Source organism: Daphnia pulicaria, chromosome 6, assembly GCF_021234035.1.
Source record: "Daphnia pulicaria isolate SC F1-1A chromosome 6, SC_F0-13Bv2, whole genome shotgun sequence".
Classification (NCBI taxonomy): Eukaryota; Metazoa; Arthropoda; class Branchiopoda; order Diplostraca; family Daphniidae; genus Daphnia; species Daphnia pulicaria.
This window is the reverse complement of record NC_060918.1, coordinates 12,872,976-12,897,290: the sequence shown is the minus strand read 5'-3', so window position 1 is coordinate 12,897,290 and position 24,315 is coordinate 12,872,976. Positions and strand designations below refer to the sequence as shown.

The 24,315-nt window shown below is 38.6% G+C and overlaps 6 protein-coding genes across 12 annotated transcripts; 4 read left to right on the top strand and 2 right to left on the bottom strand.

Annotated features, from left to right (window-relative positions):
• Nucleotides 1–107: 107 nt before the first annotated feature.
• LOC124344158 (DNA primase large subunit-like) lies at nt 108–2,619 on the top strand. Its single transcript, XM_046797623.1, has 7 exons — nt 108–386; nt 452–789; nt 861–1,091; nt 1,160–1,309; nt 1,383–1,565; nt 1,635–1,830; nt 1,896–2,619. Exons 1-7 carry the CDS (start codon nt 233–235, stop codon nt 2,192–2,194), a joined length of 1,551 nt encoding a protein of 516 aa, XP_046653579.1. The 5' UTR covers nt 108–232; the 3' UTR covers nt 2,195–2,619.
• Nucleotides 2,613–11,489, bottom strand: LOC124344145 (b(0,+)-type amino acid transporter 1-like). 4 transcript variants are annotated; one of them, XM_046797606.1, is made up of 15 exons: nt 11,302–11,489; nt 8,247–8,452; nt 7,280–7,360; nt 7,141–7,207; nt 6,026–6,082; nt 5,695–5,922; nt 5,349–5,474; nt 5,155–5,254; nt 5,033–5,077; nt 4,825–4,948; nt 4,437–4,540; nt 3,779–3,875; nt 3,548–3,697; nt 3,319–3,487; nt 2,613–3,236 (listed from the first exon to the last, which is right to left on the bottom strand). In XM_046797606.1, the coding sequence occupies exons 1-15, from the start codon at nt 11,354–11,356 to the stop codon at nt 3,169–3,171; spliced, it is 1,677 nt and encodes a 558-aa protein (XP_046653562.1). In that variant the 5' UTR covers nt 11,357–11,489; the 3' UTR covers nt 2,613–3,168. The 4 variants fall into 4 exon arrangements, with proteins under 4 accessions (XP_046653562.1, XP_046653561.1, XP_046653564.1 ...); XM_046797605.1 differs by lacking the exon at nt 4,437–4,540 and adding an exon at nt 4,005–4,108 and having other exon boundaries at nt 11,302–11,488; XM_046797608.1 differs by lacking the exons at nt 4,437–4,540; nt 5,695–5,922; nt 6,026–6,082 and adding exons at nt 4,005–4,108; nt 6,366–6,549; nt 6,674–6,732 and having other exon boundaries at nt 11,302–11,487.
• Nucleotides 5,805–15,095, top strand: LOC124344168. 2 transcript variants are annotated; one of them, XM_046797641.1, is made up of 5 exons: nt 5,805–5,895; nt 13,414–13,734; nt 13,809–14,616; nt 14,676–14,754; nt 14,881–15,095. In XM_046797641.1, exons 1-5 carry the CDS (start codon nt 5,888–5,890, stop codon nt 14,940–14,942), a joined length of 1,278 nt encoding a protein of 425 aa, XP_046653597.1. In that variant the 5' UTR covers nt 5,805–5,887; the 3' UTR covers nt 14,943–15,095. The 2 variants fall into 2 exon arrangements, with proteins under 2 accessions (XP_046653597.1, XP_046653596.1); XM_046797640.1 differs by lacking the exon at nt 5,805–5,895 and adding an exon at nt 13,058–13,301.
• Nucleotides 15,096–15,270: 175 nt separating this feature from the next.
• On the bottom strand, nt 15,271–16,135 carry LOC124344254 (DET1- and DDB1-associated protein 1-like). The gene is made up of 4 exons (XM_046797773.1): nt 15,985–16,135; nt 15,786–15,927; nt 15,661–15,722; nt 15,271–15,603 (listed from the first exon to the last, which is right to left on the bottom strand). Exons 1-4 carry the CDS (start codon nt 15,985–15,987, stop codon nt 15,523–15,525), a joined length of 288 nt encoding a protein of 95 aa, XP_046653729.1. The 5' UTR covers nt 15,988–16,135; the 3' UTR covers nt 15,271–15,522.
• Nucleotides 16,136–16,263: 128 nt separating this feature from the next.
• LOC124344175 (radical S-adenosyl methionine domain-containing protein 1, mitochondrial-like) lies at nt 16,264–18,230 on the top strand. 3 transcript variants are annotated; one of them, XM_046797652.1, is made up of 4 exons: nt 16,264–17,145; nt 17,213–17,458; nt 17,523–17,914; nt 17,999–18,230. In XM_046797652.1, the coding sequence occupies exons 1-4, from the start codon at nt 16,705–16,707 to the stop codon at nt 18,198–18,200; spliced, it is 1,281 nt and encodes a 426-aa protein (XP_046653608.1). In that variant the 5' UTR covers nt 16,264–16,704; the 3' UTR covers nt 18,201–18,230. The 3 variants fall into 3 exon arrangements, with proteins under 3 accessions (XP_046653608.1, XP_046653610.1, XP_046653611.1); XM_046797654.1 differs by having other exon boundaries at nt 17,523–17,927; nt 17,999–18,088; XM_046797655.1 differs by lacking the exon at nt 17,999–18,230 and having other exon boundaries at nt 17,523–17,617; nt 17,697–17,835.
• Nucleotides 18,231–18,398: 168 nt separating this feature from the next.
• On the top strand, nt 18,399–20,019 carry LOC124344214 (ankyrin repeat domain-containing protein 40-like). Its single transcript, XM_046797720.1, has 4 exons — nt 18,399–18,637; nt 18,706–19,010; nt 19,085–19,293; nt 19,370–20,019. The coding sequence occupies exons 1-4, from the start codon at nt 18,513–18,515 to the stop codon at nt 19,478–19,480; spliced, it is 750 nt and encodes a 249-aa protein (XP_046653676.1). The 5' UTR covers nt 18,399–18,512; the 3' UTR covers nt 19,481–20,019.
• Nucleotides 20,020–24,315: the final 4,296 nt, after the last annotated feature.

The following is a 24,315-nucleotide window of genomic DNA, read 5'->3' as shown; positions in this document are numbered from 1 at the left end:
ATGAACTGACCAGGTATCTATAGCTCTGCTTGCAATCAATTTGGAATCCTTTTTTTTCGCCAATTTTTATATCTGGCATCACCGTTGCTTTAGTTTGAGCGCGAAAAGAGATCTTTTGTTGTTTCATTTACCGTCTGCTACTCTGCTTTATGTTAAGTGTTAACCGCGCAGTAAACTTGGTAGAAAAAAAATTTTGTTGAATAAATTCCGAGGGAAATAGTTACTTTTAAAAATGGAATTTCAACGCAACACAGTTCGGCGAACTATAAAAAATTCTATGAAGCTAAGAAGTGAATATCCTCATTCTCTGCAACTATATTCCGTACCTCCCAGTGAAACCATCGGTTTGCAAGAACTTGAAGATTGGGCTGTCGAACGTCTCAAAGGTATAATAATTGGTCATAACTTCTTATTAATTACCTCCGTAATTACTTCAAATTTTTATCAACAGTTCTTAGGACAATAGAGCGTGTCAATCTGAGTAAAAATGCCAGATTCTCTGATGATTGGAAGACTGCCCTGAAAAATGATTTACAAAAGCAGAACTTGAACAGTTGGTATCAACTGAGCTCAAGTATCAAAGATGATAAGATGGATGAAATCATTTCAAAATCACGACAGAAAGATCATGTTTCTCACTTCTTGATGAGACTTGCATATTGCAGGACTGAAGAGTACAGGCGTTGGTTCATTGCTCAGGAAACTGATCTCTTCCGCTTTAGATTTTCGATGGAAAGTTCAGAAGATATCAGGGCATTTATGAAAGAAAACAAAATGAATTTTCTACCCGTATGTAGAGATATTGCAAATATTCACCAAATTATTACTTATTTAATTATATTTCACCAAACTTTTTACAGATTCCAGAGGAAGAAAAAAAGAAGATATTGACTAAACTTATACATGCTGCCCAATTTAATGCCAATAAAGTTGATGCAGTGGAATATTACAAGGTTCCCTTTACAGAGGCTTTAGATCTAGTTCGCCATCGCAAAGTATACTTGCAAGCCGGATTTGCATACATTCCAAGCGAGGACCTCGTTTCCATAATCACAGCTATGTTCCGCTCTCATTTATCACTTGCTATGGCGGTAAAAGAAAATAATTTTTAATATTCACTGAATAACTTATTTAAAGACATTTTTTTATTGGATTGAAGCTTACTATGCGTTCACTACCAGAGCTAGAGGACGATAATCGAATCCGTCGCTTACTGAATGACTTTGATAAACGATATACCGGTCAAGATTTTAACTCTCTGCAAAATAAATCTTCTGGTGCCGCTGTAACACCAGAAATGATTGATGGGGTAAGACCAACAAATTTCCGTGCTTGCTTTATTTAAAAAAAAAAAGTTAATCATTAAAATGTATGATTTGCAGTTGTCAAAACAATCTTTCCCACTCTGTATGAGACATTTACACGAGACATTGCGTTCTACTCATCATTTAAAACACGGCGGACGTATGCAGTATGGACTTTTTGTTAAAGGAATTGGACTTAGCTTGGAAAATTCATTGAAGTTTTGGAGGGAGGAATTCTCCAAAAATATGGATATGGATAAGGTTGGTAAACCTCCACCGAGGATCAAAGTTTCATCAAAACTACTCCTTACATTTCCGTATTTCCTTTAGTTCGAAAAGCAATACGCGTACAATATTCGCCACAATTACGGAAAGGAAGGAAAAAGAATCAATTACGCACCTCAAAGCTGCATCAAAATCATTAGTTCCAGCGTAGGTCCGGGTGAGAATCACGGTTGTCCGTTCAGACACTTTGATGCTGCCGTCCTTCGACAGAAAATGACAATGAATCGTGTTCCTCAGCCAGGTAGTAATTAATTTCATATGCATGTCTTTGATCACACAATCTAATTTGTTTTGTTGCCCTTCTAGCGATTCAAGAAATAGTCGATCTAGTGACACGCCATCATTACCAGATTGCCTGCCAGCGGTACTTTGAAGCCACGCACAACACAGAAATTGATAGTGGTATCCAGCACCCAAACCAGTATTTTATCGAAAGCCAAAAGATCCTCAACGGTGAAGTGAAGGAGAAAATCAAGGGAGCGAATAAGGTACAGACCATTCGTGCTACTCTTCCAGCTAAAGTAGAGAAACTTGAAACAAATGAAAATGAGGTTCTCAGCGAATCCGTTTTGGCAGCAATTGATATGGATGATGATTTCAACTAAATAGTTTAAATCAACTTTTACTTGAAAGCCGTACAAAGGGTTTTATCGATTAAATTGTATCTAGCTAGAAGTATTGCGCACTGCATTCGGTTGATCAATACGATTCCCCAACTGAATAAGCTTGCCTTTTAGAAGTTTGTAACAAAATTGTAGAGATCGTATGTTAAGACGCGTTTGAACTTAACTTGAATATCTTTCCCACGGCATCAGATGTATATCATTTCTTATCTAAAATGTATCTCTGAAACTTTGTGTAATTGAATTTTGTAAACTCAAAGTTTCATCCGAAAAACAAGTTTTGGTGCATTACTTGAAAGGAAAACTTGCGTCCGCTCAAAGTACTTTTTGAGGTTGGTGTACTTTTTCCTAATCGTCAAAAATTACTTTTGGAACAATAGAATAATAGAACGAGACATACTTCGTGATTGGCACTTGTGTATTTTACTTTTCGGTATGCATGCTGTACAAAATTTCACAGTCACTAAACGATGAAGTTTACAATTCAGTGACTTTGATGTTTTTAGTACACGGAAGCTGCGGGATAAAAACTTTTAAGAAAGTCTAATTAACGCATCCCTGTTTTGAAATAATCTCGCCACATTGGGGAGAAATTGAACGATCTAGAAAAGTAATAGTACTATGGTTTTTGTGTACATGCAAAAAAAAAAAAAATTCTAAATTAACAATACAAACTTTGTGTCTTTTGGTAAAATTCGATCAAATTGTAAAATCTCCTCAAGCTCATCGTTTCAGCATGATACCAATTATGAAAAAAGGGATGACTGAGGAGAAGGGAAAGACGACCATTTTTTAATATGCAGATTGCATGGCAATCATCGTACCAACACAAGGTTTTAACACATGGCCGGGAGTAACAATAATGTACACGTAATAATACCACCACCTAAAGTGGTTGACCTATACACGGACATTTTTCGGTTTGTCATCGCTTACTTGATCGTTGCGGTAACACGTTAGTCTTCCGCCATAGACGTTGACGGAGCCACTTCCAGTAATAACTGCAAGAATGTTGTAACATAACCTTTACAGAATTACAAATGATCAGTGAATTAATTGTGTTTCCTTTTTCCCTTTTAGAGATTTTCAATTGTCAAAGCACTTACTCATTCCGGGCAACACTTTCTTATAATAAACGAAAGGTACGTAGAGAAGGAATCCAGCCAGAATGAACAAGGTAGCGTACAAATACTCGATTTTCGGATTGTCCACGATTGGCCCAATGACCAGGTAAACGGAAATGATTAGCACGATGACAGGAATGATAATCGGTACCTGCATTTCAAATGATTGTCATTCTTGTCTTTTAATTGGTTTTCTAGATTTCAACTGTACCTTGTAAGGCCTGGGTGCGTCCTTTTTGGTGAACCTCATGACGATCAATGCGAGCATGGCAGCTCCGTAAAAAATCCATGCCGTGAAGCTGAAAAAGTCAATTAGGCTGGCAATATCTCCTGGGATGATCATCATGAGCGCAACGGCGCTCTGTGTAGGCGTAAGTAAAGATGAAATTTGTAATAAATTCCATGTTACGCTCAACTTTTAGTAGTAATGAATTTTGTTTACATTGAAAAGGAGCGCAGGAGATGGAGTCAACCGACGGATGTGAACATAAGAAAGGACGTCGACTAGATGCCCTTCTCGACTCGCCACGTAGCACAACCTAAAAGAACGTAATTATTCATTACTTTCTAGCGAACGTTCATTATTGATCAGCAGCGTCGTTCTACTCGGCGTTAAGCAAGGTTAATTTAACCAAATGGAGCGTTTGAGGAAAATCAAATTCTCCTACCTTCCACCGACGAAGAGTGTCCCATTAGCACTGCCGAAGCAACTGATGCACACGGCTAGTGGCATCAACCAAGCTAAGGTACCCAGCGCTCGAGTGCCGAAAGTCTGTATCCATCAGCAACACCACCCCAACCAGACATTCGTTTTAGCAAGAAAGAAAATGAAAAATTGAGGATAGAAAAATAGTCAACCCCGAGATGGCGTTCAGAGACAGATCGCCCACGACAGACAAGTGACGACGGAAACGGGTCGGAGGATTTAAAAAACAGAGGAATCAATTTCAAGTTTGAAAACTAACTACTCTCTACCGCAGAAACATGCAAAGCAGCTAAGTTGATCATTTAATAATTAGCGAGCGAACAAAAGCTAATTAATTATAATAACAAGCAAGCACTATTGATCGATGATGAGATGGACTGAGATATGAATCAACCTTCCGGCTGTGAAGAGACTTCCGTTGCCAGCGCCGAATGTGGACAAGACTACACCTAAAGGCATCAAGAACGCCATGGGACCCAAGAGTCGATTGCCCCAATCCTGAATTGGTAAACAAAAAAATCACACAGAAAATCCATGCAGTTTTAACGTAATAAGAAGCCATGCTGTTTTGACTAGTTTCAAGTAAACTACAAATTAAAATCTATGAATCTCTACTAGTGCTGTGGAAGTTAACAAAGTCATCTTTGTTATATTCATGCAGCAGTTAAAACCGAAAGGCGTTTGAAGAATGAGGGTTTGCAGGATTTTTCTTTTCTTCGTTCCTCAATAATCCATGCCAAACTTAAAACGAAAAAATGTACAAAGTAAAAAAAAATGCGTACCACGGCGACGGCTTCGGACTGCATCATCTCCGTTGGCGACAGGACGGCCAGGTATGCCACGTTGACCAAGACGTAGCAGGCGGTAGTCAGAGGAATTCCAATCATGATGGATCGAGGAAGATTCCTGATTAACCATGTCGAAAATTCGATCCCGAACGTTAATTCCCATTTTATAGGTTTTTGTTATGTGTAACCGTAGTTGTCTTACACAAAGGGATTCTTCAGTTCTTCAGTGACGTAGTTCAGGTTGTTCCTGATTTCCAGAAAAGAAAAACAAAAATGTAGTCGTCAGTGATTTACCCAGTGGTTGAAAGCGAAAAGTTAATTTACCATCCGTCGTACGCCCAGAGACCACTGTAGAAGGCAGTGGCGATGTCACCGAAAGATGTAGTTGAACCTTCAAATCCCTGGCTCAGGTACTGGGTATTGCCTAATTGTTTTTTTTTTGTTTTTGTTTTTGTTGGTTTGTTTATTGCTACGTTTGACTTAACTATGGAATGATTGAACAGGTTTCTGCAACTTACCTATGCCAATCATGTAGAGACCACCGGCGATGATGATGGCGATGGCCACCAGTTTGGCTGCCGTAAAGATATTCTGTACTTTGGTAGCCAGCTTAACACTGAAACAGTTGATAAAAGTTATCAGGCCTAGGAGACGGTCCACCGAGAAGAAGCAGTAAACAAAAAAATAGAAAGAGCAGAGTAGGAATTATTCAGAAAATAACAAATTTAATAATTGCTTTTTTTTTTTCAAGGATGCGCCTAAAACGGTTTGACTTGTTAGAAAAACATGCGACAATCAGACTACAGCAGCCTTCTTTGAAGCAGTAGTAGTAGACCTACATGCGAACCAGGTCAAACTACTTACAAATGCAGAGTGCAGCTAGCAAACGTGTCAGCGTATATTTGGAGTCGTCCGGCCAGCAAAATTGCAGTGTACTCATCAGAGGAGCGATCGAGTATTCAGCAAATGCCAAGGATATGATGGCCATGGAAGATGTCCTCAGGAGGATCACCGATACCCAGGCGAATAGGAAAGACATGACTGGACCCCAGAAGCGATGACGGGGTGAGTCGAATGCTTCTTTAAAGTAAACTAATGAAACACTCTGCTAGTTAAATCGCACTCTTCGTATACATGTACTATGTCAGACGATTCGACTTTCATTCGAATTGGCGTCTATTTGTGTCATGCTTACTGTACTCGCCGCCGCTTTTCGGGATGAGCGTGCCCAATTCGGCGTAGCATAGGGCGCCTTCCGACGTACAAAAGTCACAACGTTACATGCCATTTTAAAAACACACACACACAAACAAAAAAACAAACAAACAAACATTCAAATGAAAATAAGTCAACAAACTCATGCGAGGAAATCCGGTCGAGACTCTTAACTAAACATGGTAGCTCACGCGATCTATAGAAAATCATTCCCAGTCAAAATGCGATCGGACCTAGTGTATCGTGCAGTCACAGTAGATTTGCGATCATGCGAGTCAACTTGGAAGAGATGTAGTAGCATGATTGTGTGGGGTTTGTACCGATAATGGCGACGCAGAGGATCTGAATGATGAAGATGGGCGGTTCGCATTCGGTGACGAAGGCCTCAACTGTGTATTTAGCAAAGGCTAAACAAATAATGGCCAACTGAGAGGGTTTTAATACCAAAGTACAAACCCAGCTGAATATGAAGGCTGGCAGAGAGCCGAACGCATGGCGATAGTACTGTAATTTATAGAGAGATTTAGACTCTTTCCTTCTTTTCCCGCGTTAAACTTGTGAGGGTTTTGGGTTGAAAAGAGAAAAAATTTTTGTAAGGGATTAAAGTAACAGTTAAACGGCGTATTACGGCGTATTCAGCTCCCGATTCTGTTATCATCGTGCCCAATTCAGCATAGGATAGAGCCCCTGTGTGAACAAGGTTTGAATATGAAATGCTGCTTTATATCCTTTCAGAGGACATTGGGTTTTCGCTCAATGACCTTATCAAATTATTATCCAGCTTAAATTTTAACGCTGTGCAATAAAATCAAAATTCCTGTGCTCGGTTGGATTCTATTAAGACGGGGCTTAAAGACCAAGTGGACTTGAAAAGAACAGGTGAGACGTGAGATCAAACGTTAAGCTCAAGGATTGTTTCGTAAACACTTCAGCGTGACTTTTGGCGGTATCATTGTAAATAACACAACCAAGTAAATATTGACTGCACTTTTTCTTCAGCCCGCTTTTGCGTCCTTTATGAACTATATTACAGCAGTTGACTGAATGCCATTTTAAAAATAAAAATTTATGATCGGGTCGTAAAATAATTATTACCAAGTGTCGAGAGTAGACCACAGGCAGCCCAGATGACCAGGAAGAGACCAGGCGACTTGGTTTTCACCTGATAAAAGTTTTAGTTTAGTTTTTTTTTAATTATTCGCGCGCGCTTTTCAAAATTGATAGTTTCACATACCAGTAGAGTCGACGGCGAAACGAAAATGCCCGAACCGATCATTGTTCCAACAATTAGAGCCACCCCACTGACGAGTCCCACCTGTCATAAAATAGTTATGGCATCGTTACCGTCAGTTAACATTATTATTAGAAAACACCGATCGACGCCGGTTTGACAGCTCTAAATTAGTTAGGATTGATTGCAAACCCGTGCCGCATCGTAGCGTGAAGGCACTTTCTACGCCGAACAGATTCATCCCCAAACAAAACAAAGAAAAGGCTGAGCTGCGTCAATGAACATGGCCCGAGTCCAGCGAGAAACAAAACTCGGAAAAACGACCTTGCGCTTTTGCCCTACTCTCCTAACATCAATCAAGACTATTTTGCGCACTTTTTGGCAAAACACAAAAACAGTGTCATGTTTATGTGTGTTGTAGCCTCGGTAGAGATTCCACGGGTGAGACGACTCACGTGATCCGCGTCGCCCCGGCTCCCGCCATAGTTTTTTCTAGATTCCTTCACTGATTCCATACCCTTTCAAGGGCAGCTGAAAGAAGCGAAAGCAAAAGTTTGTCCGATCCCAAATTTAGACGACTGCGCGCCTTCGTTATCGTTCCCTCTCTCTGTCTGCGCCGTGTTCCACGTATATACTACGGAAGATGTTGAATACCTCAAAGGGTGAATGGCGGACGTTCTGACCGCATTCTCTCGTTTGGCGCCCACTATGGAATCTGTCCTTTTTACTCAAAAGCGTTAGCCATCCAATTGTTTTGCTTCAAACTGCACGTCGCCCGTTTGTTTTCGTCAACAGACCGGGAAACGCTTACAATAATCGCCCCAACAATTTAGTATTCGTTGACGTCTTTCAAATTAAACGGGACGTTGCGTCTGTAATTGGGGGGCAACATCAAACTGGGACGTTATGAATAGGGACACTGACGACTGCTGTCCATTTACAAGGGAAATCTAACGATTGAATTATATACCCGTCTCTCGAGGTGAAGAGCGTCATTCGGCGTTGACACGTCCCGCTCCATGCCGTCATTCCGCGGATTGGAGCTGGTTGCATCATCACTATTGCTGCGGCTTCGGCTACCGTCGTCTCCGTTGGAAGTTGGCGTTGATGTCCCGCTGTCGCTAACTCTTCCGACCGTGTCTTTGATGAGGCTGTGATGAGGCTGTTCAGCACCTCCTATGAACGCACACACACAAAAAAAGGAGATGAACGGAGGAAACACAAAAAAAAAAGGGAGGAACTTGTGCGATCCCCCCATCGACCATTAGTCGCTTTTATTGGGAAGAAGTTGTTGCGCAGATGGCGGGCAATCTCTCTGACGCCAGCCAAGAAAAGAGCCTCTCGCGTGAGTAGCTTTGGCTCTCCAAAAAGACAAACTTGACTTTTGCTCTTCCTTTTTGGCTGGGTGATGGATCGTTTTTAATATGTGTGTCACCAAAAAGACACGCGAATCAATTTAAATGTCTCTCACTCTTCAATGTCGATGTTTTGTTTGCCAAATGACCTACTAGTACTGTGTTGTATATTTGTATGTGTGTGTGACTTACACCATCAGGTCACACGCACGCATATTGCTTTGGTGCAATCCCGCATGCAAGTTTTAGCGACTATTTTATTTGCGTTTGCCACATGCTTGGATTAGCGCGGGACAAAGAAAGAAAAGATTCTCGTTGTATAGGATTCGAAAGGGGCAGGCATCGAAGATAAATTATAGGGCGCGGTCTGTCTTTTTCCTACTGTAGGGTCCCATGTCTGTACTCTGTACATATTGATTTCGGCGCCGTCGGCCGCGACGTTTTCTTACGTCTCCGGACGCATGCGCTCTTTGTCGTTACTACACTTCTATTCCTTCTGTTGATGAATTCATCAAGTTGATGGGAAGCCCTTTGTTATTCCACCACCCCCTTGAAAATTTGAACTTTTTCTTGTGTCTGTAAGTCAAAGACTTTTGTAAGTAGAAAGTTAATAGAAAAAAAAAAAACGAAAAATTCAGAGGGGGGAAAAGAGAGAATAGAAAATAAATTCTCCGAGCTCGAGGGGTTGTGTGTGTGTCTATTGATAGGCCAAGGCAACGGGTATAGGGCGCTTGTGAGGAATAAGGATTCCATGCCAATGTCGTTAACGGCTGCGCGTTTCCATCTTTTCTATCTAAAGAGCGGAACAGTTTTGTTGTGATGCACATTTCGCTCATTTTTGGTGGACGTGGCACGGCGTGCGATTTAAGCGCACTCTCCCAGTGTAGCGCTACACATCACGCGGTCCCAACGTTGTGCCAAATGGCCCACTAGAGCGGACCACTGGTCGGATCGCACGCTAAACTGCAAAAATATCCACATACTGGGCTGAACATGCTGCTGCTCCTGGTGTGTGTGTGCGGCAATGCGCGTGCCAAATCTTGTTATTCCCATACACCACTGTCCGAAAAGAGTTTGCCGAGTCTCTTTTTTTTGTCTTCCCGAAAAAGCAATTAAGGATTCTTATGTAGTTAATTCCTTACAACCTTTGGACTGACCCCGGTCAAGTCATCGAACGAATGACAAATCTATTGATCGAATTTAATCAGGCGGTCGATACACACACACACACCCAAATCCAAGGAAATCTATAATGCGCATACTATGCACAATTCTAAGGATTAGGTGCAATACATTAATCCTGTCATTCCGCAGCCGAAACAAATATTAATCAATAATTTTAAAAGACCGCCGCGCCACTGTTGAATAATTGAAATGCCAATTTCCGGATACTACTCTCACTACTGAAACAAGGGGAGGGGAGGGAGAAATGGGGGGAAAATATTGCAAGGTAAGTAAACTCACCAAGTTGTAGAGCGGTAACATGTTGAACCATTCTTTCCGGGAACAACGCCGAAGACTGAATGACGACATGGTCGTCGTGAGTTTCACTACCGGTATACGAACGACAGCGCGCGCGCCCATCCGGCGACGTCGACTACGCCGGCGCCGGTGAGTAAATTTAGCACACAGTTCTAACCCTGCCAGCTCAGCGCATCTGATTTGAGAGAGAGAGAGATTTTTTTTTTGTTTTGTTTTTCTCTTTTCTTCTCATTTTCTTTTTACCCGTTTGGTTAGTGTATCACGGTAGCAAGTCTACAACACCTCCCGAACCGCTCCGTTCGATCACATTCGCTGCCAATCCATTTAATCGATTCGAAAGCAGTAAAAATCTATGCGATCTGGCGTCCATCCAGAGTGCCACTCTCATTTTCGACACCACCCTCATCGATCGATTCTCGGGGTTTTATTTGACTGTTTACCCTTTTTCACCGTGTTTACTCACGGTAGAATTTAGTATGCGCGGGAATATTGCTGAGACTAGAAACAGCTGGGGGTCACACGAGAACGGGAGAGAAAGTCGCTCGCTTTGCGTCACACAAGTGAAATTATTTAGAGTATAACTCCTGATGGACGCAACTTACGAAATAATAATAAAAAAAGAAATTGCGAAGTGGCATTGGTGATTTTCTTTGGATTTTCCGTGTTGAGAGTATTTTTTCTTTTTCCCTATTAACATATGTCCCGCGGTCATGCCATCCAGTCACTGACCTTCACTTTTTAACGGCTCATCCTCAGGCGACACACGGCTTTGTTCCACAAGTCTTGACCATCCAAAATAGCCAACAACATTTTCTGGGTTACTTTCCGGTACTTTACAACAATATCGTCTTTACCATCGCAAAACAAAGAAGAAATACGGTCAAAACTAGAACAATCCCTTTCCAGCTCTCCAACATCAGCAACTTTATGTTGCTGCTGTTTTATGTTAACGTCTACTTTGAGTTAGTTTTGGCTCAAAGAGTGTTTATACCAACGACAATCTAAAGACTGTCAAAAGCCACAATAATGATACCATTTTCTTTTATAGATCGATTTTGCACTGTCAGTGTATAAGTCATTCACCCATTAATTTTTGTTATAGACTGGAAATAAATTAATCTTGGACGTGATATTTTTATCCAGTCGAAACTGAACATCTCAAATGGAAAATCTGAATTATATTCTCACCTTTTCGTTGATGTAGATCGAGTTCGTCGTTTGCCTGAAAGGTGGGGTTGTCCATATTTATAGAAATATGACCACGGAACACTTTATTGTGAGTAGTATTGTTTGAGGAACCTTGAAACTGGTGAACTGAGCGGTTTAGACAATCAACTGTTCTGGACGAGAAACGACAGCCAACTGACTGCAAGTTCTGCAACGTCCTGACGTATACGCACTCGGGCAAAGGAGGGAAAACCGCTATTACACCGGTACGATTTTTTAGTGGGAAAACGGAAACACGGTTGTCATTAAAGAGATTCCTTATCTGCGGGTAACGTGGGAATGTTCACGGTTTTCTCTTCGTTGTGTGAATACAGAAAAGACGTAAAAAACACTCGTGAGCTACGTCACTGGCCACTTGATTATTTCCACCCTGTTGGTCTTGTACAACAACACAGTACGCGGACACGTTGGACTCGCTAACAATAACAAGGAACCATTAACATCATTTTACGGGGAAAAATTGCTTACATCATATCCGTCTCAATTGTCGGTAATATCACACCCGCGTCTGTTGTAAATTTGCGTGCAAATATGCGTTGACGACCGATCTGTTGGAAATAGTAAAATTCCTCTTTCCAGTTACGCTGCTGTATTATTGATACATTCACCAGTTCATGTCAGTGGGCTTCTTCTGGCACCGACGTGATCATCGATTATTGATGTTTTCGATGAGTTGAGACCATCCTTCATCACAAGCTGCCAATTTGAGGCGAAAAAACGACATGTTATTTACGATGATGCTGTCCTTTGTAAACCGACAATCGATTTTCAAGGGAAGTTGTGTTGATGTGGCTTTGGCAACGATTCATATTAGAGTACGCGTTTAGGCCTCGTTCTTTGTATTTTAAAAATGAATCTGCAAAAATGCTGTATATTTCGGACCAGTTTTACATCTTGCCAACAAGTCATCACATAGGAAGAGCTAGCCGAGCAGAAAATTGTAATTCATCGGTAAAGTAGAAATAAAATGAAATCCTAAGATTAGAACGAAATAAAAAGTCTTCCATAAAACGAAAACAGATAACGCTATTGATCTTCATGAGATATTAGGTCCCTGTGTTAAAGCTAGTATGTATAATAAAGAATGTATACACCCACCATACATAATCCCGTACTCTATCGACCCGTAAGATCTTCTGTCAGTTTGAACCGGACTCGTAGAACTAGAACTAACAACATTTCTTTGTACATGCATCGGTTGAAAGGTTGAAATAAAGTGTTTCTAAGAAATGGTTTGTTAAAAGTGTTTCTGTTTTCTCGCCAGTTCGAATTTACTAAATAGGTGTGATAGATTTTGCTTTTGCCAACTCTGACTGGCCAACTGGCCGTTGAATATAAATATAAAATGTAAACACAGAAATATCATTTTTGAACAAACTGGCAACGGCAATTTTTTTGTTTTTCCGCTGAAGGATTTAATTTGCTTACAATTTTATGGAGATTTAGTATTGAAGTAAAACTTGTATGGTTCCAATTAACCGCCTCGGTTTGAAATGGTCACCCGCGTAACCGCGCACCTCCAACAGTTGTACAATATTGAGGATGATGATGTTATAATCTCCCCAAAAAAAAAAGAAATAGATAGAAGACTCTGAAAGTTGAGACGCTGTTCTAGTGAAAGTTTTTTCTTCTAAAAGTGTCTAAAACAACTGAAAAGTTGAATTCACAAAAATAAAATTCGTCGATTTTTATTTTTCAAAAAATTTACATTTTGGATTTTTGTGTGGCAACAAAGCATATGTTGTGAAGTAAAGTTGCAAATTTCTCACTGAAATATCGCCCCTTATGTATATTATTTAATCGCAGATAATTACTATTTGCCTCATTCATTTCCAAAATATCATTACCGCCCTCCATAAAAAAAAAAAGAAATTAATAGTTTACACTGGTTTACACTACATAATGAGTCTTCGGTGTATATTAGTAGTATCGATTGTGGAATCAAAACTTCTTTTTTACAAGTTTGTTATAATTTTTTCCAATAGTATGATAGCAAATGATTAAAATTATACTTCCCTCTTAAATTATTTTATGTTTACAAAAATCTATAATAACTTTTGTTGTTTGTATTAGAATATTTCCTACTGTTGAGAAACGTTGGCACAAGGAACACCCAAACTTTTCCAGTCATAACCTACCAAATGGCCAAGAATTGCTTGATCCTTTATTGAATGAACTTGGAATCCTAAACCCTACTACATTTCAGTTTACAAGGGATTCTTGCCAAAAAAACTTACAAGCACCTCTTTTTTGGGTTCCATATGATTCCAACTCTCAACTTTTTTGGCCTGTGGTGGTTGTTGAGTGCCAACATAATCGATTACTGTGTGGTGTTCCCTACCTAGACCAACAACTGCATCCATTTGCAAATCAACAGTCTATGTCTGTTGTAAGGTATTGTAATACATTATTCGTATTTCAGTTGGTTATAGTTTTACATGGTAATCCTCCTTTTTTCTTCATTTCAGATCATGTGATGTGGTCATAGTTTTAGAACTGCTTTCCAAGCTTGTGCATGTTATTCAGCTTCCTCTTGTCAAGATGAGTGATCAGTTGAATAGAACAATCCAGCAATGGCTACCATTTGGGAGAGCCAGTGGACAACAACAGTTAGAGCTACTCAATAAGTCAGCAACCACACAAAAAAGCTGGTTGAGATCAAAACCAAAGATTGAAGTTCAAGTGAAAGAAGAAGTACGGATGGTCGCGTCGAATCTTTCAGTCAGAGCAGAAGTTTATGGAACGATCTACTTTATAATTGAACAAGATGTGGATTGTTGTCATAGCATTAGGCTGGAATTGGGTTTTAGTAAGTTACCTGGTATACCATCAGCACTCTTTCATTCAAGTGCTCTTGTCCATTGGGAGAAAAATAATTGTACCATAAACATTCAGCAACTTCTGGAAAAAACATTTCCCCTTTGTTATTACAACTTCTCCTTGGAAGTCCCACCTATTCAACCAATTTTAAAAATTAGAATGGGGGAACTCGGCAAGGTCTCTATTTTCGTTCAATTGCACATCAGTGCTACCATGAGGAATACGCTGAATCGCTTGGAAATTCGTTTATCTATGCCATCCGGAAATCGTATTGCGCGCATTTTGACAGTCATCAGTCCTGGTTTAGTTTCAGTCATTAAAGACGGCTCCCAGCTTCTGTGGAATTTAACTCCAATGGTATCTTCATCGAATGCAAAATTGAAAGAGGACTTAACGTTAAACGTAGACGTCGTGATGGAGAGACTGGATGCATCTCTCGCCAATACTCAAGCCAATGTGAGGACTATTTCCCTAGATTTTAATTATATTGGCTGTTAATTTTAAATATTTTATAGATCGCTTTTACCTCTACCAGTTCTGTGTCTGGAGCATATTTGTCCTTGCTGCAACCCACAGAATTCAAACTAGTGACAAGTAAGTCTTGACTCTTGACCATGTTTGTTACTGAATTGACTTCCAAGTAATTAAAACGTGCATTTTTAATTTTCTTTTGAGATAAATACGAAAGTAGAATAATTTAAATTGTCTGTTTTATTTTAGACTCAGAGCTTAAGAGCTCTTCCTATCGTGTATGGAATCAAGAGGCCACAGAATTTGTCTAATATTTTCAAGTAAGCTCGTATACCTATAAACTTATATTTATCGGATGGTTTACGCGTTCTAACATCAAGCTCATCCTGATTTCTCTGTGGTTTCAAGTTTGTTAACCAAATTTTTATCTAGAAAAAGTTTGAATACAGTGTGGGTAAAATGTCTTACAGACTAATCATGTAATCAAGATTTTACAAATTTTATGATTGATCAATTGAAAATAACAGATACATGGAGTTGAAAGGAGATCCATACATTCAGTTTGACCTGTCTTTCATTTTGCTGAAGATCTTGTTTAGATTAGGGCTGAGTATTAATATCTAGAACTAGGGGACAGAATTAAAAAAGTGATACAGTAATTTATTACAATTATGACCACAGAGCAACACATTCAGAAGATATGCTCTACTTTAATAAGTGGATTGATGATTGTTAAATTGATGTTAAACAATCAACATTGAGAACAAAACAAATATGGATCATTAATTTTGTGGTGTCCAACCTTATCCATTCCAATCTTATATCCAATCATGGATTCCAAAGTGAAATTAATATATATGCAACATAATATATGAGCAAGCAAAACTTTGCTTAAACGCTTGTGTCCAGGCGAGGCCTCTTCTTAGCTGAACCTCCTTCTTCCACTTCATTGGCACTTTCACGCTTCTTGTTCTAACAAACAGTGTTATTAAATACTTAAAGACAAATCAAGAATGAATATTGACATACTTTTCTTTCCCACTGTTGATGAAGGTATCGCAACAAAATGTTTGTCTTCTCAGTTACAATTACTAAATAGGAAAACAAATAGTTATACCACACAAAATAAGTATAATATAGAGAAAATTGCATACTCTGTTCTGAAGGATATTCTTTAGTAGGGAGGTAAACAGATGGCCGTTTGACAGAAACCTTTGACGATGCATCGCTATGGAACCTTGTGAAGTTATTCTCATTGTATGATGGAAGACCTTTAAGAAACTCTGCAGTCGCCGTCTACGATGAAAAACCAAATTATTGATGCACTCTTTGAACAGACTTATACCACCTCACCATTTTCGCAATGACAGAACGCTATTGTTTGGCTAAATTTCAAATGGAACCAACGTTTGGATGAATTCAATCGACATTCATTACACAGGAAGCAGAAAAGAAGAATGTCTGTACTTGTTCCTGGTTCTTGTTGAGCGTTGCCAAATCTCTAATTCATAACAAATTAAACACCACGCCTCATGCAGATGCAGTCTGCTAGAGTTGCGTCACTTGCGTGCAGCCTGTTGCATACTTGCATTGCGTTAATGCGTTGCACGGTCCTTGCTAGTATCTGTGTAAGCATTTGATTCGAAATAAGGTTTTGCATAACAAATTTGAATATATTTTTTTTATATTTAACAATGTAAAAAAAAACCGAGATGTTTTAAAAGCATTCCTAAATTCGAAGACTGCTGCGGACTGCTGCCCGAGCGGCCGTGCGTCCTCCAAACCGCTCCAAACTGCGAAGCAAAAATGGGTTGGAAATTTTTTTCGTAATTGAAATCTGATAACTAATTTTTAAATTACTTAATATAAATTAAAGTTGCTGTTATAAAATACTAAATAAAATATTGAATAATATTGCACTGTTTCACATCTACTTGGCAACTAACAACGAAATGAAAACAAACAGACTTCTGCTTAACAGTTAACACTCTTGATCTTGAATTACAACGAAGTACGAACAAAAGAAGCATTGAAGTTTGTAACTTAATTAAACCATCGTGACTTTTTATAGCGATGAGGTTTTCGTCTTCATTTTTTTCACGATGTAGCACTGACATGTTGGAGAATTTAAAAACTGAAGCCACAATGTATTTCCACTGGCCTTTTTGTAAGAACATCTGCACTTTTTGCAGCTTCAACAAATATAAGAAAGTGGAAAATAGTTTTGGTAAAATTATTGATGAAAGAATGGAAAAATGTCTTATTAAAGAGACTGAAACAATACTTGGGTTTACTGGAATTAAGAAAATTAATTCAATCTATTTCGGTGGTGGAACACCTAGTTTAGCTCCCACAACAACTATATCTAGAATAATAAATTGTGTTAAGCAATTGACAAATGTTGATGAACAAGCTGAAATAACAATAGAGTGCAATCCATCATCTTTGAGTATGACAAAGACACTTGAGGAATATTTCAAATTTGGTATCAATCGTGTGTCTGTTGGTGTACAGGTGATTTCATAGTATATTTGCAATAAAATGTATTAGTAGTAACTTTGTTCTTATTGAATATCCACAGAGTCTAGATGATGGAACGTTGAAAGTTTTGGGACGTGATCATTCTGCAAATGACAGTGTGATGCTGCTAAAAAGTGCCCTTGATGTATTTGGATCAGATGCTGTGTCAGTTGATCTTCTCTTTAGGAAACCAGGTGATACCATTCAATCATGGAAGAATGAACTTAATGAGATACTTAGCTATAAACCACATCATATTTCCTTGTATGAATTGACTCCTGAAAGGGGGACACCTTTGTTTAGACAGGTAAGTAACCAAATGAATTACCTTATAACCAACCAAAGCTATAACTTATTCAGGTATTTTTCAGCTCCAATCAGGAACAGTGGTGCTACCAAATGAAGATGATGCAGCCTCTATGTATATACTTGCTTTAGAACTGTTGAAAGAATATGGCTTCGAACGGTATGAGATCAGTAACTTCGCAAGGGCAGGTTCATGTGCCCAATCATCTCACAATATGTCATATTGGAATGGAACGCAGTACGTTGGAATCGGCCCTGGTGCACATTCGAGATTTTTCCCTCTAGGAGCAAATTCGCGAGAATCTCGTGTTCAGGCGTTAGATCCCAAGTCGTGGCAAGATTTAGTGGAAATAAATGGTCATGCCACACGATTGTGTAGACAACAAAGCCAAATAGATGTCTTGTCTGAATTAGTAGCCACATCACTTAGAACCACTAAAGGAATACAACAAAAGAGGTAAAATCTTTATGTACTGATGTAATTCATATTAAACTTACTTAGGTTTCCACTAAAATACTGATTGATGTTTGGTATAATAAGGTGGCTTATATTTCAACCAGAATATTCCCTGGTTGATGTTTTTGGACAAGCCCCATCGATTCAAATGTTATTTCTTAGTGGGAACCTTCAGTGGAGCGTCGATGGCAGTTTACAAGCAACGGAAAAAGGCCTCAATGTTGTTGACTCCATTTTACCGAATATCTTAACAGTATTAAATGAATTTTATGACGATAACAAATAAATAAAAAGTTTAGCCTTCCTTTTGAGAATAGTTACTGGTTCTTCGTCATGCACTATCACTGTAAACTACGTAACATTGTATTATTGTAAATATTTCGTTCTAGCGTTATGGTATTTGTGGAAGCATTGAATTTCCCGCAAAAAATATAAACAAAATTCCAAGTAACTCGCCAACTCACCTCCAGATGGATATTGTTAGCCGTGGCAAACAACTGCAAAGCAACATTCACATTCGTCTGCAAAAATTTTGTGTAGCAACAGATGAAATGAAGTGAACGCTTTTTCTTATTTGTTTAAAAATAAATTTTTAAGTATGGAATCAGCAAAACTTGATGAAGAAAAGTTAAGAGAGGCTGCGTGCTACGGTGATCTGGAAGCTATCAAAACGTTACTAAAAAAAGGTGTAAACATAAATTCCCAACATAGCATCAACGGCTGGTAAGTTGATTGAATTGAATTCTGAAGGAAGACTCATAGACTTATGAAAATTTGAATGGGATGGTTAGGACTGCACTTCATTGGGCTGCCAAGAGAAATCAACTTGATGTTGCCCATTGCTTACTAACAAATGGAGCGGATAAGACTATGGAGAGTTTTGCTAAGGAAACTCCTGCCGATTTGTCTACCAGTCCAGCTGTTTTGAATCTCCTTGGTTCACCTATGACTAAAGAAAAGCCAGAAGAGTCTGATAAGAATGAGATAACTCCTCATTACTTAGCACATTTAAACTCTGGATACAAAGTTGATCTTCAGGAACACTCAAGAATATCCATGCCACTTCCTCATGGAAGAGATGTGGTCCATAAAAAAGGTAAACAAAATAATTGGATACAAATTGTAATACTTTTTATTGCCACAAATTTATTACTATCTTTTTCTTAACAGAGTTGGTATTTAAGCTTCGAATTGCTTACTCTACTGACATAGATTTCATTGAAGTTGAAATTGACAGATCCGAATTGAATTACCAGCAGTTCTTAGCTGTCTGTTGTTCAGAACTTGGTCTAAACTCAAAATATGTTGAGAGGCTTCGCAAATTACCCAATACCAGACTGAGGAAAGATAGAGATATACAAAGGTTACAAGATTTCCAGGTAATAAAAACTTCTCTTTACTACAAATAATCTGTGTAAAGAACAAAAATTCCAGAATCCAAAAATTACTTTGTAGGAAATAGAAGTGGTTCTTGTTGGGAGTAAACCTAAGTTGGCCATTGAATCTGATTCTCCGAATATTGTTGGACCAGCTTTGAAGAATCAAAATCAAACTATTCTTTATTAGCAGCAACATTACAATCTTAATATGAGAATTCATTCGCCAAGTTTTAATTCCAATAATATTTCGTTATTATTTTCCGTTAGCAGATTATTTATTTGCCTGTTCCATTTCTATTTTTCCAAGTTTCATACGTTTGATTCTTTCATATATGTTAAATTTTTTAAATCATAAAAATATTCAGAATCTCGGTCTAAAATCCTTTTGAGCCTAATTGCAAAGATGTTTGGCCAATTATGTACTCCACTTGCAAATAACTTATTTGGATGTCCGTCATTGAGGTCCACCATTCAGTCTTCGGTTTTTAAGGGCCTAAATAACTTGATAAATTTGTTTTCAATTCTGCTATCCCATCCTTTGGAAAGTGTCCCTCTCGCCAACTATCCCCGTCTCCGCAGTCAGCAAGTTTACCGAATATTATTTTAAAAGAAACTCGGTAAGATCCGTGCAGTTCTTCCTGTTCCAGCACTCCCCTCGAATAACTTTGGTAATAACCCTTCCTTTTTTATGAATATTTACTATTAGATAAATTTAGTCAATTTATATTTTACCTTTCGCTTATTTATTTCAGTCTTTTTCTAACCTGAATGAGCATTTTAGGGTAAAGTACCTAATTCGGGACAGGCCCGAAAATTTCTTATTTGGGACGAAATAACATTTTTCAGTTTAAAACAAAAACTAACCCGAGTTTCGATAAGAAAAGTTGCTGAAATTAAAGAAAATGAACGGATCTACGTTTATATACAACTATGTCAATGTAGCTGTACAAATTTTAAAGATATGACAAAAAATATATTGGGAAAAAGGACTTAGAAAAAAGCTAGATTTGGGACGTTTGCAATCTTGCAATATTAAGATATTTAGGGGTTATTTTGAGCTGAATTTAGTCTTAAAATAAAGAGCTCGACAGAATCTTTAGATTCAATGCATAGAAATGCAAGAAAAATAAAGAAATTTCCATCAAATCGAACTTGAAGCTTGCTGGCGATAAATCCCATAACACAAAATCGGGACACCCAAGTACACAAAATCGGGACAGTATAATGTACGCAAGATGGCACTAGTTGAACTGTCAAAATCAGGGTTTTACTATCTAACTTCTAAGTTCCGTCCTGGACGACACTTATTGTGAGGTCGAATGTTGATGATGAAAGTTTTTTTCATTACGTCTTTTATGATTTTGTATAAGAGTCTTGCCCCTAATTGTTAATTCTATATAATTTTGTTAAGACACTTTCCAAAAAATTCTTGTGGCACAGTGGGTTGAGTGACTCTACTAAGAATCGCATTTATAAACTTTCAGTCGTGGGTTCAAATCCAAGGCATTTTTGATATCATTTCGGAAATCGCCTCAGGGCTGTCCCGAATTTATAGCACAGTAAGGATACCCGTAAAATTAATTCTGCGTGTTATATCCTACGATTTGCATCATACATTGAAGAGATCGCCCTATTCTTGTATGTTCCCATGGCTCAGTGGATAAAGTGGCTGCCTGGAAATCGGATTATCTTTCTTGGTCGTTGGTTCGAATCTCGGGTAATGCATTTTTTGAAATATTTCGAATATTGCCTCAGGGCTGTCCCGAATTTATAGCACAGTAAGGATACCCGTACAATTAATTCTGCGTGTTATATCCTACGATTTGCATCATACATTGAAGAGATCGCCCAATTCTTCTATATTCCCATGGCTCAGTGGATAAGGGGCTGCCTGGGAATCGGATTATCTTTCGGATTATCTTCCGCGGATGTAGGTTCGAATCTCGGGAAAGGCATTTTTTTATTATTTCCAAAATCACCTCAGGGCTCTCCCGAATTTATATATTACTCTTAATGAGTCATTTTTGGATGATGAATGTTTTCAATGTTTGCTAATGCAAATCAAATAATTAATGTAATAATGAAATCAACGCGCTAATTGACAAAATGATGTATTTTCAATGGTCATTGATGTCGTCCCTCACGTAAACGAACACAACGGTTTGTTGAAGTGGATCATCATTGACAATATTGTTTTTAACGAGTGAAACATTGCTGTCATCGAAGCAGCTCCACTTGTTTTGTCCATTTCGGTCCGTTATATAAGAAACGTAGTGGCCTGAAAAATTTAATTTGCTTACAATATTTCCTCGTGATAGTTTACATTTCCTAAAATTACCTCCACTTGCAGTTTCCTATGTGCCTTATCATGGATTTCAGGGAATAATGTGGCATATTTTCAAGCTCAGGATTGCAGTTCCATGGATTGATGTCCAGATTCGCAGGGGGATTTTTAACTGTGTTCAAATTGCTATGTAGGACCTGAAAAATTATTGTTCTAAAAGGATATTCAAGATTAAGAACATTGGATTAGCATTCTTATTATTTTTCCTTACTCTGGAACAGTGTAAAATTGTTTTTTTACGCGACTCCTTAAAGATCCACAGGCACATGATTTCGGTTCTTCAGTCTGAAAGCTCTCATTGAGAAGGTCCATAAAATCGACTGCCACACCAACAGGATTTGAAGTGATAAGAGGGAAAACGAAGAGATCATCTTGTATTTCGTCGACGTGTACAGTGTCAAGAAGTTCCCTTCTTGTAAGAGGGCAGCAAATAACTGCCCTTCGAAGAACCCAATTCACAAGCAATTTTTCTTCATTCAAAGGAAGAATGGTAGGCCTACCTCGAACAGGGGTTTCACCGTTAGAATTCAGTCTATTACATAGAGTGGTTTTGGCAACTTGATTCTTTTCTGCAGCTGCTCTGATCGACATTCCATTATGGACATCATCGATTGCATCTTTCATACTTTCTTCACTGAACTTCATTATAAACTTAAAGAACTAAACACTAGTGTAACGGATCATGTTGCACCCAATTGTTAATTGAGTAATGATGTCATTCTGACTCACATGGGTGAGCTCTGCAGGTGTTCCAAACGTGCTGATTGAACGTTTGGCGTCTTGTGAGGGCTCGTATTGAGGATCTATGAGTTCAGAGTGCGTGACATTATTATAATTATACGTGTCATTAAATGTAACCTAACCATTTCTAGAACTGCGTAGTTAGACGTCAGCTACGTGGCAATAGAAGTGTTTGGGTATAAAGCTGATGTTTCCAAGTTAGTATTGGCATTGCTATTCCGAGACCAGACCTAAGTTAGTTAGAACTGTCAGTTGAGAATAGCTTATATCAATCCAGGGTTCTTCCCTCTTCTCTTCCTATATTTGGTATGTACTCACTTCCTTTTTAAAACCAATACACCATTTACATTTTGGGGAAATCGCCTCTGGCATTTCCACGTTCGTTATTATTTAGTGTAGGGTTCTTCCGGAACCTTTACATAATGGTGGCAGCGATTCTCGAACTCGCCCACAATGTTTAATGGTGTACTTGGTATTATTTCTAGATTAGCGAAACATTTTTTTTGTGTGATTTTTGATTTCATTTAAATTTTGCGATTGTTTTTTTTTTAAATTCAGAAATGAATCGTATTTTAAAATCGAAGTCGTTTCCCGTTGTCAATACCCTTCGTAAATTTTCGAAAGTTAAATTTTTCGTCAATTGGTAGAACATTTTTTTTAACGATTATTTTCAAATTAAATTGTTTTCTTATTTAGTTGTTGATCTGAATCAGTTCTAAGATTTATTTTATTTTGATTTGAGTTTGGAAAACCTATTTTTTTTTAGAATGGTTGGTTTTGGATTGATATCGTTGTTAAATTCCTAAGTTAGCAAGTATTTCTATTCATGATGAATTCCATAGTGCAAGTTGTTGATAAACCTTCTGATTCGAAACTGCGGGGAAGCCTCAAATGGTAGAATTAAAACAGCTTGTTGAAAAGCAGAATGAGTCCGGGAACTCTCTGGTTGCGGCCTTGAAAGATGGATCAAAACCGGTAGTTGCTACTGGTACGGAGCAGTCAGAAATGTCTCCATATATTCAAGAACTCTCAAAAGCCGTAGAATTGTTATTAAAAAAAAGTAATGAGGAAACCCATCAGTCAAATAAACATGTTTCTTTCCAACTACCTGGGCAGCAGGGAATGAATCAGTTTGGGTCGTCATATCACCCACCCACCAGCTACAATAGCCAGCAAAACAAACTATTCCATGGCAAGCCAAACTGGCGACCTCGACCACAGTATCAGCAGGCGAATCAACAGTTTAGGCCACCTTCGTATTCACCAAGCAACCCCCCGTTTTCCCCGAATCAATCAATTGTTCGCCCTCCCAGATCAGACAAAATTTGCGACTTTTGCAAGCTGAAAGGCCACAGCAAGGACGTTTGTTTCAGATATCAACGTATAATGTTAGAAAATGCACAACCTCCGATTTGCTACATGTGTAGGCAAATCGGACACTCGGCCTACCAGTGTCCGAAACGGTCACAGATTGGTAATCCTAATTTACCAAGGCCTTCACCCAATCAGGGAAACAATTAAGTATCAACTGTTTTCACGGGTCAGTTGATAGCCAGAATCTTTGAATAACCCGACGCATTTCTAGACGACTAACCACGAAGACAAGCAATTTAACTCCTCGCATTACTCTTATTAGTTTTAACATTTGTTTCCAAGCCCTATTTGATACTGGGGCAGCAAGAAGTGTGATAAGCACGAACTTGCTTAAAAAATTTTTCACAGCGAAGTTGGGGGACCTGCAGTAAACCCGATTTTGATTTGTACGACGTGCACGATAAGAAATTAGATACCTTAGGATTGATCGCTTTCCCTACAGCTACTTTTGTTTTCCTCAAGCAGATAAACTACCCAAAGGGTTAGAAATTGTTGATTTTGTGAACACCGTTTCAAAGGATGGTACTTATAACATGTTAATCGTAAATAATTCATTAGAAAGT